Consider the following 15,431-nt stretch of genomic DNA (forward strand, 5'->3'; position numbering starts at 1 on the left):
AAGCTGGTGGGTTTTTTAAAAAAAACTGTGAGGGTCTGATGGTGAAGAATGCAGTGACTAATATGTGTCCAAGTATGTCAGCGCTACAGAATACAGTGACTGGCTGGTGCCAGTGTTTTGGTTCATGTCAAGGTGTCAGCAGTTTTACCTACTGTTGCTTTTGCATTATCATGAGCACTGTCTTAATATTATTTTGTAAGTGGTTTTGACTTCTCAGATCCCCCCAGAAAGGGTCTCTGGAACCACCAGGGGTCCACAGACCACACTTTGAAAACTGTTGAGCTAATACAAATAGTTCCTAATTTTGCTAACCTTTTTTTTTTTTTTTTTTTGAGAATCTGATAATAGGTATGGACATTTCCTCTGAAACACATATTTAAACATCAAACTTACATGTAGTTTTCAGAGGGTTATAACTTCGAGAAGCACTAGCTCAGTGGTTCTCAAACTTCATATCACAGTCACCGGGAAGGCTTTGTTAAGGCAGGTTGCTAGGCCACACCCCCACTTCTTCTCATTCAGTTGGTCTGGAGTAGTCTGAGAATTTGTATTTTTTTCATCCATCCTATTTGGTACTAAGGCAATGGCACTCCACTCCAGTACTCTTGCCTGGAGAATCCCATGGATGGAGGAGCCTGGCGGGCTGCAGTCCTTGGGGTCGCTAAGAGTTGGACATGGCTGAGCGACTTCACTTTCACTTTTCACTTTCATGCATTGGAGAAGGAAATGGCAACCAACTTGTTCTTGCCTGGAGAATCCCAGGGACGGGGGAGCCAGGTGGGCTGCCGTCTGTGGGGTCGCACAGAGTCGGACACGACTGACTCGACGTAGCAGCAGCAGCAGCAGAACTCTTATTAATCTGGAATTTTGCATTTTCCTTTAATTAGTAGATGTCCTGTCATTATTTCTACATTTATCTGCCCTCTCTTCCAGTCCTCTGTCTCGCCTCTCTCTTCTCTCCTTTACTTCAGTTTCTCCTTATCCGATGTTTTTTGGGAGAGTTCGTCAACCGGTTTTTCCTCAGGAATTGTTTCGTTTATTTCCACTGTTACCCAGTCAATTTATTATATCCTTCATTTCTCCTATTATATTTTTCAAGATAATATTTCCAGTTGGTTTCACTTGATAGATTTTTGTTCTCATGTTTTCAGTATTCTCCAGTTTTTCGCTGGCAACACTTAATTTGCCAGTTTTAAATATCTTTTTTTGGTCTATTAATTCTGCTCTCATTTATTCTGTCATGGTGCTTGCACTCCTCAGACATCCTATTATTTTCTGCTGTGAGCTTATAATCCCTTGGAAATGACAGCTACTTGGGCCAGTATTGCATTTGAGAGGATGAGTTTGGGGTTCTAGCTTTTGGTTCTCCATATGGTTTTAGCCAAATAAGGGCATGCGTCAGGGTAGAGAGGCCCTGGATGTGATGCCATCCTAGGTGCTCAGGGTTCCCCTGACTCTCTTCTGTCCTGTAGGCATGTGCTTTGCTTCCCACCTCAGCCAGGTTCCACTGTTCTGCCTCGTATTGTCGCTTCTCTTTTGGCTAGAGGTGCACTGGAGATACCGAACTCGTGTTCTGCTGCAGCACAGGGGACAGGGTGGCAGAGGTGAGGGGAGGACTCAGGTCACTTGCCCCTGTTCTCTGTCCTAGCCAGGGTGACCGATCATCTGCAGTTAAGCTGATGTTTCTTCCCACAGTGGCACTCAGCCTTTTTTTTCTCTTCCTTCCCAAGGAGCTGTGATTTTTTTACCTTGTTTTTGTTTGTTTGTTTTGTATTTTTGTTGTTGTTTAAACTGGCATCTGGAATTCGTGTCTTGTCCTTTCACTTTTGGTGTTTTTTCCCAGTGTTTTGGGGGAAAACATACATTTTTCTACTGCTTCCTAATGAAATACTTCATTTTTTAGTGCTTCCTAATGCCATAGTTCTTTTCTTCTATCTAACTATAAATGTTTTCCTTTCTAAATCAGATTCTGTAAGATGGAGAAATTAAATTGGTCAGAATCCACCTTTGACAAATGAAAAATATATGCAACTTTATTGCTTTATAGAAGTCATTTTGTAGTTGGCTTTCTAAACTGTTATTTTAGAAGTAACAGGGAATATACTTCCTTTTGCCTAACCATGACTTCTGATCTAATGAAATGTAAAATAGTTCTTTATTTAAAAGCTGATATAGTTAGAATTGAAATTAGAAAAGGAAGTAATAATGACTTTGAATGTTAAGTAAAAAATGTATTTTTTTTGTCATAGAACATTTCTTATAAAGTAAGCAGAAATCTAATAGGTATCCAGAGATCTGTGTATATTGGACTTCGTAAATTTAACCCAGTCCATAGAAAACCTTTGACATTTTAAAGAATTATCGCAAGACTTCCCCTACCTCCCAGTTTAGAGCATAATATTGTGGCATGTAATTTCCTCTACGTGTGCATGTGTGCTAAGTCGCTTCAGTCGTGTCTAACTCTTTGCGACTCTGTGGGCTGTAGCCCGCCGGGCTCCTCTGTCCATGGGGTTCTCCAGGCAAGAACACTGGAGTGGGTTGCCAGTGCCCTCCTCCAGGAGATCTTCCCGACCTAGGATCGAACCTGTGTCTCCTGCAGCTCCTGCATTGCAGGTTTCTTTACCACTGAGCCAGCGAGGAAACCCATAATTTTCTCCATAAAATGTAGTGAAACTGAAAACTTAAAAAAAATAGAACTACCCATCATGTTGAAATGGATCTGCTCTGCTGGGTGTCCTCCTAATTTTGAGGCTGCCTCCTGCACATCAGCCAAGATACAGGTGTGAGTCAGGCTTTTTTCCTTCTAGTTTTATTGAGATAAAGTTTGCTTTATCACACTGTATAGTTTTTAAGATGTATGGCATAATGATTGATTTATGTATGTCATGAAATGATTATCAGCGTAAGTATAGTGAATATCTGTCATCTCATATAAGTAGAAAATGAAAAAGAAACAAATGTTTTTTCCTTGTGATGAGAATGCTTAGGATTTACTCTCTTAACATCTTTCATGTGTAACCTAGAGCAGTTGTAACTGTATTTGTTCTGTTGCACATTACATCCTTCATACTTACTTATAGCTGGACTTGTCTGTATTGACAATCTTTATTCAGTTCCCCTTCCTGCAGCCCCACCCGATCTCTGATAACCACAAATCTGATCTCTTTCTCTGAGTTTGTTTACTTTTTAAATACAGTTGACCTACGAATAATGCAGTGAACATAGTGGTGCAAAAAAGATATTTTTTTGAATTAGTGTTTTACTTTTGTTCAGAAAAATACCCAGAAGTGGACTTGCTGGATTGTCTAGTAGTTTTTTTTCTTTTGAGGAACCTCCGTACAGTTTTCCATAGTGACTACATGGTTTTCATTCCCACCAACACTACACAGCAGTTCCCTTTTTTCCACATCCTCACCAGCACTTATTATTTGTTGTCTTTTTGATAATAGTTATCCCAAGAGGTGTGAGGTGGTTTTTATTTGTATTTTCCTGATAAATAAGGAGTTGAACATATTTCATGTGTTTCTTGGTCATCTGTATGTCTTATTTGGAAAAATGTTCAGATCCTCTACCATTTTTAAAATTGGGTGGGTTTTTTTTTTTTTTTTTTTTTGGTGTTGAGTTGTATAAGTTCATTGTATATTTTTGGTATTAACCCCTTTATCAGACACATCATTTGCAGATATTTCATTCAGGAGGTGGCCTTTCATTTTGTTGATAGTTCCCTTCATTGTGCAGAACTTTGTAGTTTGATGTAGTCTCATTTGTTTACTCTTGCTTTTGTTTCTCTCACCTGAGGAGTCATAACCCCCAAAATATTGCTAAGACTGAGGTCAGAGAGTGTACTGCCAGTGTTTTCTTCTAGAAGCTTTGTGGTTTCAGGTCTTAAATTTAAGTCTCTAATCCGTTTTTAATTTATTTTTGTACATAGCGTGATAAAGTAGTTCACTTTGGTTCTTTTGCCTGTAGCCATCTAATTTTCCCAACATCATTTATTGATTTTTAATTCAGTACAGTTATAAATTACTGTGCTTAATAGACCTTTAGAGATGCTCACAGATACCTGGAACTGCTGCTGCTGCTGCTGCTGCTGCTGCTAAGTCGCTTCAGTCATGTCCGACTCTGTGCGACCTCATAAATGGCAGCCCACCAGGCTCCCCAATCCCTGGGATTCTCCAGGCAAGAACACTGGAGTGGGTTGCCATTTCCTCCTCCAATGCATGAAAGTAGAAAGTGAAAGTGAAGTCCCTCAGTCGTGTCCGACTCTTAGCGAACCCACGGACTGCAGCCCACGAGGCTCCTCCGTCCATGGGATTTTCCAGGCAAGAGTACTGGAGTGGGGTGCCATTGCCTTCTCCATACCTGGAACTACTGGTATTAAATTGGTGAATAAGTTTGTTGGCTGGGAAAGAAAAGTTACTTTAGAAACCTTTCAGCTATTGCATAAATGTGTCATGGCTGAATTTTGTTTCATTGAAAGTAATTTTATTGTCATTGTAAGAGCCTTGTTTTGTTTTTTTTTTGGGGGGGTGGTGGAAATGGATTGGTATGCTTAAGAAAGTAAGCAGGTTATTCTGATATTTTAGGTTCAAGTTCTTCCTAAAGATTTTAGAGAAAACAGTGAACACATCTGTCACCAAGTAACATTTTATGTTTCGTAACTTTCTGTTATTTCTTCTGAGTTACTAAAATAGATATAATACATATATATATATATAAGTTAATGAGTTGTTTTTCTAGACAGTTCCAAACATATTTTATTGTTACTTCGAGAGTCTTTTGGGTACAAATTTTGTATAAATTATAAAATGTGAGAGATGTGATATAAATTTTCTCGTTGGTTTTATAAGTATAGATCAATGAATTTAGCAGTTCAAATGATGTATAGCCTTGTTGCTTTGCTGACAATCCAGTTAGGTCGAAATGTCTTTAGGCTATGATTTTCTACTATAAATAAAAAAACATCACGTTTAAATACTCCAGATACCTTAGGTTTTTCTCCTTCTATTAAATTTTAGAATGCATAGTTATTAGTTACAAGATTTAATATTGCCTAAGGTTGTTCCTTTGAGGCTTTAATTTTAAGCAGTTTAAAATTCTGAACACAAGTGAAACAATTTTCTGTCTATAAACTCAGGCCTAGTGAATAGATACCAATGACCTTACATTTGATATTGAAACATTTTTGAGAGACTTTAATTGAAACTCTGACATTAGAATAAGAAAATTGTTATGTATATTGCGTGTAGATAATGTGTTATCAATTTAGGTTTTCCTCATAGTGCCAGTACAATACTTTCCACATAATATATTTTTTAAGCTTTCTGAGTATGTAAAAAAATAAAATTGTCTCTCACACTCTTTAGGGGAAAGAAAATGCTAAAATTTATAAAAGAGGTTCATAAAACTTAGTTTAGTTGAACAGTTCATCAGGGTGAACTTTTTATTGCTGCTTGCTTGCCCTACTCAAATTCAGATTGGTTATGTATGACTCAGAGGTTCTGTGCGATCTGGTTTTACTGACCTCCCCTAATGCACCACTGCCCCTTTCACCGCCAAAAAACCTTAAAATACCCAATAATCCTTGAAAAATAAGGTATTAATGGAGAAAAACACAAAATAGAAGTACATATGAGATCTGAATTGAAGGAAACGTATATCATACAGATGGATTAGAAGACTCACTATTCTAAATTTGCAACTTACAGAATTAATTCTAGAAGAGGAACATATGTCAGCATAATAGAGGCCATATGTGACAAGTCCATAGCTAACATCATGCTCAATGGTGAAAAGACAAAAGCGTTTTCTTTAAGGTCAGGAACAATATAAGTGTATCCACTCTTGCCACTTTTATTCAACATAGCATTAGAAATCCTAGCCAGAGCAATTAGACAAGAAAAAGAAAAGTCATCCAGATGAAAAAAGAAATAAAACTATCATATTTGCAGATGATACTATATATAGAAAAACTTGAAGGCTCTATCAAAAAGGTTCAAATAAGAAAATTCAATAAAGTTGCAGGATATAAAATCAATATATAAAAATCTGTAGGCTTTCTTTACACTAGTAATGAACTAATAGAGAAATTAAGAGAACAATCCCATTTACAAGTGTAAAAAAAGAATAAAATACCTAGGGTAAATTTAATCAAGGAAATGAAGACCTGTATATTGAAAGATGCTAATGAAAGAAATTGAAGAAGACAAATAAATGGAAAGATATTCTGTGCTCACGGATTAAAAGAATTAAAATTGTTAGAATGTCTGTACTACAATATAGCAATAAAGATTCCATGCAACCCCTATAAAAATTCCAATGGTATATTTCATAGAAATAGAGCAAAACAGTTCTCAAATTTGCCTGATATCACACAAAAGACTCCAAATAGCCAAAGCAATCTTGAAAAAGAAAAACAAAGCTGAAGATACCACGTTCTCTGATTTCAAACTATATTACAAAGCTAACTTAATAAAAACAGTATGATATTGGCATAAAAAAAGACATACAGCTCAATGGACAGAATAGAGAGCCCAGAAATAAACCCATTCATATATGGTCAATTAATTTATGACAAAGGAACCAAGAATATACAATGAGGAAAGGACAGTCTCTTTAATAAATGGTGTTGGGAGAATGGACATCTACATGCAAAAGAGTGAAACTGGACCACTATCTTACACCATACACAAAAATTAACTCAAAATGGATTAAAGACCTTAGTGTAAGACCTAAAACCATATATCTCTTAGAAGAAAACATAGGTGAAATCTCCTTGACATAGCTCTTGGTGATGATTTTTTGACTCTGACACCAAAAGCAAAGCAACAAAAGCAAAAATAAGTAGACTACATTGAACTAAAAGGCCTCTGCATAGTGAAGGAAACCATCAACAAAAATGAGAAAGCAACCTACTGAGTGGAAGAAAGTATTTGTGAATGATGTTTCTGGTAAAAGGTTAATGTCCAAAATGTACAAAGAATTCATGTTGAAAACAATTTTGAAAGAATGTGTGTGCGTGGGTGGGTAGATTGACCTTGAGTAATTAGAGTCTCTCCAAGTTTTTATCTTTGGGCTAAGAATTGGATGACAGAAGGAGCTAGGCATGTGAAGATCTGGGTCTTCAGGCAGAGAACACAGCAAGTACAAAGTCCTATAGGCTGAAATAAGTTTGTCATATCCAGGGAACAGAAAGTGAAAGACAGGGTTAGTAAAGCTCAATAAGATAGGAGAGGTGAGAGTGGCCAACTCACTTGTTAAGGCATCAGATCATATCAGTCACTCAGTCGTGTCCGACTCTTTGCGACCCCATGAATCGCAGCACACCAGGCCTCCCTGTCCATCACCAACTCCCGGAGTTCACTGAGACCGCGTCCATCGAGTCAGTGATGCCATCCAGCCACCTCATCCTCTGTCGTCCCCTTCTCCTCCTGCCCCCAATCCCTCCCAGCATCAGAGTCTTTTCCAATGAGTCAACTCTTCACATGAGGTGGCCAAAGTACTGGAGTTTCAGCTTTAGCATCATTCCTTCCAAAGAAATCCCAGGGCTGATCTCCTTCAGAAAGGACTGGTTAGATCTCCTTGCAGTCCAAGGGACTTCTCCTCAAGAGTCTTCTCCAACACCACACTTCAAAAGCATCAATTCTTCGGCGCTCAGCCTTCTTCACAGTCCAACTCTCACATCCATACATGACCACAGGAAAAACCATAGCCTTAGGAGCTTTTATTATGTGTGTTATTGGAATCCATTGCAGGATTTTAAGCAGGGAAGTGACCTGATCTGGTGCATGCCTTGAATAGAGACACACTCTGCTCTGTTAAGGATGAATTGTTAGGCAGCAGATGTGACAGTAGAGAGACCAACAAAAGGTTTTGTGCTGAAGTCTAGACAAGAGATTGTGGAGCTTGAAACCAAGCTGGTGACCCTAGGGAGTAGGCAGATTTGAGATGTGTGTTTGGAAGTATAGTTCATGAATATCAGAACTGAGGGAAAGAATTCTTCAACAATAAAATGAGGAAAATGCTTGTCACAGGATGTTATCACAGGAGCTAATACTTGTCAAGCATTTGGCATTCTTCTTGTCAGAAAAAAAAAGCTTACTAAATGTTAGCTACTTAACCATTATTGCTGCTATTTTTATTTTCAGGAATAAGGCATATACTTAAGCAAAAAGAATTTTTCTGTAAGAAATTTTCTGTAAAAGTTAAATTATACCTTTTGTACAACTCTCAGTTTGGGAGTCTCTTCTAATAGCACATACTGTTTTGTTGGTAAAGATCAGAGTGTTACACTGTCTTGATTTTTAACAGCCTCTGTTGGCTCAGAGAGAGATGGTTCATTGGTTTTTCTTTTGTGCTTTGTAACTCTAAGCCTGGAGAAGGCAATGGCACCCCACTCCAGTACTCTTGCCTGGAAACTCCCATGGATGGAGGAGCCTGGTAGGCTGGGGTCCATGCGGTCGCTAAGAGTCAGACATGACTGAGCGACTTCACTTTCACTTTTCACTCTCATGCATTGCAGAAGGAAATGGCAACCCACTCCAGTGTTCTTGCCTGGAGAATCCAGGGACAGAGGAGCCTGGTAGTCTGCAGTCCATGGGGTCGCACAGAGTCAGACACGACTGAAGTGACTTAGCAGCAGCAGCAACACTAAGCCATAAAGATATGTATAAATAGAAACATTATTCCTTTTAAAAATTGTAACTTAACTTTTTTTGACATGTGCTAGATTGGTGGAATGGGACACTGAACATCTTGTGTGGGTCTGTAATACTTTCACTTAGAAGCTATTTCCTATGAGTTAATTTATAGGTAAGTTACTGTGTGGTCAAATTCTGTGTAGTTCTTTGAATCAGCCCTAATTATTATTTTTATTTTGGTTCTTTAGACCCCCCCAAAAAAAATCAGTTACAGAGATAATTGCTACAAACCTTGGTTATGAAACAAAGGCCTTGTATGACCATTATAGGTAATGAATTCTCTTTATGTATAAAAAGTAATTAATGCATATGCATTAAACATGGATAGAGTGGCGAATGACCAGTTATGAATTGTACTTAATAGTACAGGTAGAGTACATGTTTTGATAAGCTTTTTATGTATGGTTTTCTAAATTACAGTACTTTAAATAGGGGATTAATTTTTTGTGGGTAACACTGATTTAATGAATTTTAATACAAAATCAAATTAGATGATTTCATAATTGACACATAAAATGTATCTTTACTGATTTTGGCTGTTCACCTCCACCTTTTTAAACTTGCATGTGTACACATACATATATTTTATGCAAAATTACGTTTTATGTAATAAGAAAAGAGATAAAAAAGAAGAAAAAATTCCGTATTTCTAGTACCTAGTGATTTAGTCTCATTTTCTATCCATCTATATTTCAAATATCATATTTTTTCTCCTATATTTTATTTTATATATTTGCAATGCAAAAGGCTAATTGAGGGACTTCCCAGGAGGCCCAGCGGTTAAGACTCACGCTTCTACTGCAGGGAATGCAGGCTTCATCCCTTGTCAGGGAACTAAGATCCCACGTGCAGCGTGGCACAGCCAAGAAAGAAAGGAAGGGAGGGAGGAAGGGAGGGAAGGTAGAGAAAGAATGGGAGGAGAACTGATTGATGTATAAGCAACACAAATCTATGTTGGAATTTTTTATAATATTGTGTGTGTATCTGTGAGGGTGCGTGGGTGGTTGGTCTATACCTTTTTTGTTTTTTTTTTTTTACTATGGTAAAATATAAATTTAAATTTTTTATTAATTTTAAGCAGTTTAAAAGTAAAATGCCATTTTTGCCATTTTAAAATATATGGCTCAGTGATATTAAGTCCATTCAGTGTTCTGGCATCCTTTCAATACAGATGATTTTATTCAAAAACTGTCATTTTATCATTTATGTAACAATATTATTCAGAGAAGGCAATAGCACCCCACTCCATTACTCTTGCCTGGAAAATCCCATGGATGGAGGAGCCTGGTGGGCTGTAGCCCATGGGGTCGCTAAGAGTCAGACACGACTGAGCGACTTCACTTTTCATTTCACTTTCCTGCACTGGAGAAGGAAATGGCAACCCACTCCAGTGTTCTTGCCTGGAGAATCCCAGGGGCGGGGAGCCTGGTGGGCTGCCGTCTTTGGAGTCACACAGAGTCGGACACGACTGAAGTGACTTAGCAGCAGCAGCAACAATATTATTGGGCATCTAATCTCCATGATTTTCTGTAAATAACATTATGGTAAACATTCTTGATGCAAAATCTTTGTCCATGAATAAATCATTTTTTAAATGATAAAAATTGAAAAGTGGTATTTTGAGTCAGAGAGTATATTTGTTTAAGCCTATTCATGATAATGCTACATTTTCTTCTGAAATGTGGTACCATGAGACTTCCCTGGTAGTCCAGTGGTTAATACTTTCCTTCCAATGTAGGACGTGCAGGTTCAATCCCTGGTCAGGGAACTAAGATCCCACATGCCTCCAGACCAAGAAAACAAAACATAAAACAGAAGCAATGTTGTAACAAATTCAATAAAGACTTTTTAAAAAATGACCCACATCAAAAAACCTTAAAAAAAATGTGGCACCAGTTCATATTCACATTATCAGTGTGTGAACACAACTCCATTTCACCACTTTCTTGCTGGTACCAAGCATTTTTTATTTTACTTCAATTATTAGTGAAGAAAGGAAATTAGTTTTCAAACATTGTTAGTGCACTAATTAGGGAAATGTGAATTTGCATGCAGGCTTTACTCAAATCTATAAAGCAGGAGACTTTTTCTTGGCCTATGTTCCTGGAGTGAGTGAATTTCTAAAGATAGTGAAAAGGACATATATTGAAATAAATCTTTTTTTGGTTTCTATTTTCCACATAATTCTCATTTATTTAGTTAATATATGCGTAAAATGAAAGAAGATATGACCATTACTGCTTTCCACTGTTAAAATGTCATGTTCTGTCATTTTCTAACAACATTACATGGTAAGTAATAGCATGGAGGCAGTGATACCTAGCTGGCAAGTCCTAATAAAATTTAAAGTAGGAAAGGAAAGATCACTAATAAAAGTATTAAGCTGGTAAAGATAAAAATGCTAATATTTTCAGTAATCTTTTTTTTTAACCCATTGCATTGTAGCTTAAAATTTCATCATAGTACTATGATGACCTTCAAATTATCAAAATGGCTATTTTTTCCATTTTTAATTATCTCACTAAATCCTCATCATGCTGGACTTGGCATAATGTTGTGGCCCTTTAACATCCGTAATGTGTTTTCTTGGTATTTCTTACCATTCCCAGTGTTTGCCTAGTCTGTACAGTGCTTTAGATATTTTTCTGGCTCTTCTAACAATACCCTCCAGTACCACCATTTTTCTGTCTGAAAATTGTGATGCTTTTCACCAGTGTTCTGGTTCTGTATTTCCAAAAGCCTGTATTCTCATTTATTTGTCCTAAAATTCCCTCAAACTCAGTAAATCCAAATTTGAATTGTAACTGCACATTTCATTTAGTTTGGGTACCAGTCCCAAGAGTAGATATTATGGCATTATTTTTAGTTCTTCCTTTTCAAATACCTTGTAACCAAGATATTTGTTTTTTTTTTAATATATTTGATAGTTTGATATTTGATAGTTTGTAACCAAACTATCACCATGTATTTCTGATATCTGTATATTCTCCAATTTCCCTAGTGTAATGTTAAGTGCTGTGCTTTGTCTTAGATTTGATTTTCATTGGTATTTAAAAATATAGAAATGGATTTTATGCATCTGATTTTGAGAGGAAAGTGAATGCCTTGGACAGGAATCCTGCCTCATTCATCCTGCATTTCTAGCATGGAATAGGTGTTGAAGAAATGTTTTTGGAAGGAATTGCCCAAACTAAAGGAAGAGCTTCCTTAGTTCTCAGTTCTGTGAGATGAGGCAATCTATTTGAATGGCATCTTTTTTTTTCTTTACCTTTTTGCTGTAGAACATAGTACTTCAGTTACTCATATTTGTTGATATTATTGTTAAAGGAATTCTAATGGTTCTTTTTACAAAACTGATTTACAATATAAAATATTTTCCCTATTTTTAGGTTTTGGAAGAAAGGACGTGGTAGAACACTTACTACAGATGGGTGCTAATGTCCATGCTCGTGATGATGGCGGTCTCATTCCACTTCATAATGCGTGTTCTTTTGGCCATGCTGAGGTTGTAAGTCTGTTACTGTGCCAAGGAGCTGATCCAAACGCCAGGGATAACTGGAACTATACCCCTCTGCATGAAGCTGCTATAAAAGGAAAGATCGATGTATGTATTGGTAAGTATTATTTGGTGATATCTAAATTGTAAGGTCAGCCCCACAGATAGAATAACATTTAAAATAAAGGTTTACCCTTGCTTGTTTTTTATTGTAGTGGAAATAATGTTTCCTCAGAATACGGAACACTTTGTTACTTCTTATAAGCAATTATTTTCCATCAAAGGGGAAGTAAAGACATGGTAATCTAAAGTTGGTTAGGAACAAGATTCACAATATTAACTCTCCAAATGTAAGGCAAATGCCAGCTGGGGTGGAACTAAATTTTGATGGATTACTGTTATCAAATTTAGTTAATTTACAGTCTTTAAAAGTCTGAAAGTTTTCCATCCTAGCATCAATGAGAACCATTATAAAGTACAAGTTCTTACTGAATTGGATGACATATTTGGATGTTCAGGTTGATTCAAGGAAAGTCATCTAGTACCAAGGCAAAACCTTTTTCTTTATGTTGCTAAAATTGAACACCAGCTATTTTATTAGCCCTGGAAAAGCGTTGAATGATTCGAATACAACAGTTCAAGGCTTAATATTTTCAACAGAGTCTAGAGAAAAAGCAATTTCAAACAAAATTGAACTTTTCAACAATTTTAAGTATTGCGATTATATGAAATTGTATTCAATCAGCATTTCTTTCTCCTTTATATGTATATCTAAATAGGCATCTATTTTAGACTTTGCTTTATTGTGTAAAATCTTTGGTTTTGAAATCTAAAACAGGCTTCTAGAGAACAAGCATAGTGTCTCCTGAATGTATCGTCTCTTTCTTGAAACTCAAGATGATGGATATTTGTTTCGCCTTTAGCAGGTTGATTTACAAATTATCTTCTTGAATGGCACCCATTTTGGTATAATTGGCTATTTTTTCTGATAAAACTCAAATAAATATGTCACATTTAAAGATACAGAGGTGGTGCTGTTATAAAGATTTTCTCCCACTTCATAGCCATCTATTCCAGCTTCAAATATATTTTTTTGTTTTCCTCAAATTATTGCATTGTCTGACAAAACTTCTTTATTCTATTCTCTGCCATTATCCTTTATCACTTCACCAGCCAATTTTACCAAATGAAATTCAAGGTCATTTCAACATGACCCTTATACCCTATCCTTTTTGATCTTTGACATCTTACACTTGATTCTCCCATTTCCTCCTAAGTCTCTCACTAAAACAGCCATGTCCTAGACTAAGTCATTCATAAAACTAATCTGAAAAGCTTGAGTTTACCACATATTTTCTGATTACTAAATCTCTTAAGTTATTTGTGATGTTACTATGTGATAACTGTTATTGAATTTGAAGTGTACTCTTACCAAATCTTCTAGACCTTCAACCTCCCTACTCTCATTCTTTCTTGCTTCACTTTGTCACATCCATTGGATTTTTCTGTTGTTAAAGAATTTTACACAATTTTCACCTTCCAGTGTATTATCTCTTTTAGGCTGAAGTGTTCTATTTTCCTACCTGTACCTCTTGAATTTTTCATTCTGTCGCTGCTTTTAAGAAAATTTCCTTTTATGTTGTCTTTGCAAGATTGTTGTACTTATCGGTAAACCACAGATCTTAAAAAATCATATTGCTTTATTATATTTGACTCTTTAGAACTCTTTACATAATAAGAGGCATTTATTATGTATTTTTAACTTTTTGTTTTGAAATAATTATAGATTCATAGAAAGCTCCAAAAATAGTACGAGAAGGTCCATGTATCCTCCTAGTTTCACCCTTTGGCTACATCTTACGGTGTCATAATACAGTATCAAAAATAGGAAACTAGTGTTGGTACAATGTGTAGAGTTCTGTGCCATTTAATCACATGTTCAGATTAATGTAACTGCAGTCAAGATACAGAACATATTATTGGAAGCTCCCCCTCATTCATTTTATTTATGAAAGAAAGTGAAAGTATTAGTCGCTTAGTCATGTCCAGTTCTTTGCGACCCCATGGACTGTAGCCTGCTAGGCTCCTCTGTCCATGGGATTCTCTAGGCAAGAATACTCGAGTGGGTTGCTGTTCCCTTTTCCAGGGGATCTTCCCTACCCAGGGATTGAACTCACTATCTGAGCCACCAGAGAAGCCTACTTATAGCCTACTTTTATAATGATCTACTCCCCATCCCAGATCCTTAACTCTTAGCAACCAATAACATGTTCATCTGTATAATTTTGTCATTTTGAGAGTGCTATAAGTGGAATCATACAGTATGTAATTTTTTTGAGATTGGCTTTTTTTTCTTATTTGCCTTCCAGATCTTTTTTAAAATTGCTGATTATTATGCCATGGTTTTGGTGTACTGTAGTTTAGCATTCACAACCGAAGAACGTTTTGGTTGATTCAGCTTCTTGGCTATTACAAATAAAGCTCCTGTGAACATTTGTGTACAAATTTTTATGTGGAGATGAGTTTTCTTTTCTCTGAGATAAATGCTTTAGATTGTGATTGCTGGGTAATACAGATATTTATATACAAATATAAAACATTTTATAGTCAGATATAAACTATGTTTATTTAATCGACTGTTCGTCAAATTGTTGTTATTTTTCATTAAGGATGGGTTGTTGAATATTGGTCCTGAGCATGCATTGACTTCTGGTTATGGATTGTTTATAATGAATGGACTGTCAAACATTTTTTGTTGGTACTTGTTTGAAGAGTTGAGATAGGGAGGGAAAAGAAAGAAAAAGGTGATGCTGGTAAATCTACCAAAAACTTCTGTGGTTAGATGATATATAATTCACTGTTTTCCCTTGAAGGCAACTCAAAGTACTTAACCAAAGTTCTTCAGTAATGTTTATATCCTATGCATGAAATGGATGATTCAAATTTCTTACCATTTTACTAGTAAAGAAAGGAGAAAGCTGTTTCTTTGCCACAGTCTCTAGAGCTGATATAAAGTTGTTATAATAAAAAATGTTTTCTTGACTGAGAATGAAAAGTTCTCTCTGCTTAGTGAGATTTATTTAAGAGTGTATTGTAAGCCTAAAAAATTAATTTCATTCTTTAAATGCGCCAAACATTCTTTATTCTTAGTTTTTTTTAGATCATCCAATACTTAACAAATTTAAAGTGGCAATCTTTACTGTACTTTAAAAAAAACTTAAGGTAATCTATTTACT

General features: G+C 36.2%; 1 protein-coding gene across 1 annotated transcript in view; it reads left to right on the forward strand.

The window, feature by feature from the left end:
• TNKS (tankyrase) overlaps positions 1 to 15,431 on the forward strand; it is a 161,726-nt gene that overhangs the window by 11,058 nt on the left and 135,237 nt on the right. Inside the window, exon 2 of the mRNA XM_027530098.1 lies at positions 12,089 to 12,313. Coding sequence (XP_027385899.1) covers positions 12,089 to 12,313 — 225 coding nt within the window. The remainder of the gene's footprint in view (positions 1 to 12,088; positions 12,314 to 15,431) is intronic.

Source organism: Bos indicus x Bos taurus, chromosome 27 (genome assembly GCF_003369695.1).
Source record: "Bos indicus x Bos taurus breed Angus x Brahman F1 hybrid chromosome 27, Bos_hybrid_MaternalHap_v2.0, whole genome shotgun sequence".
NCBI classification, from domain to species: domain Eukaryota; kingdom Metazoa; phylum Chordata; class Mammalia; order Artiodactyla; family Bovidae; genus Bos; species Bos indicus x Bos taurus.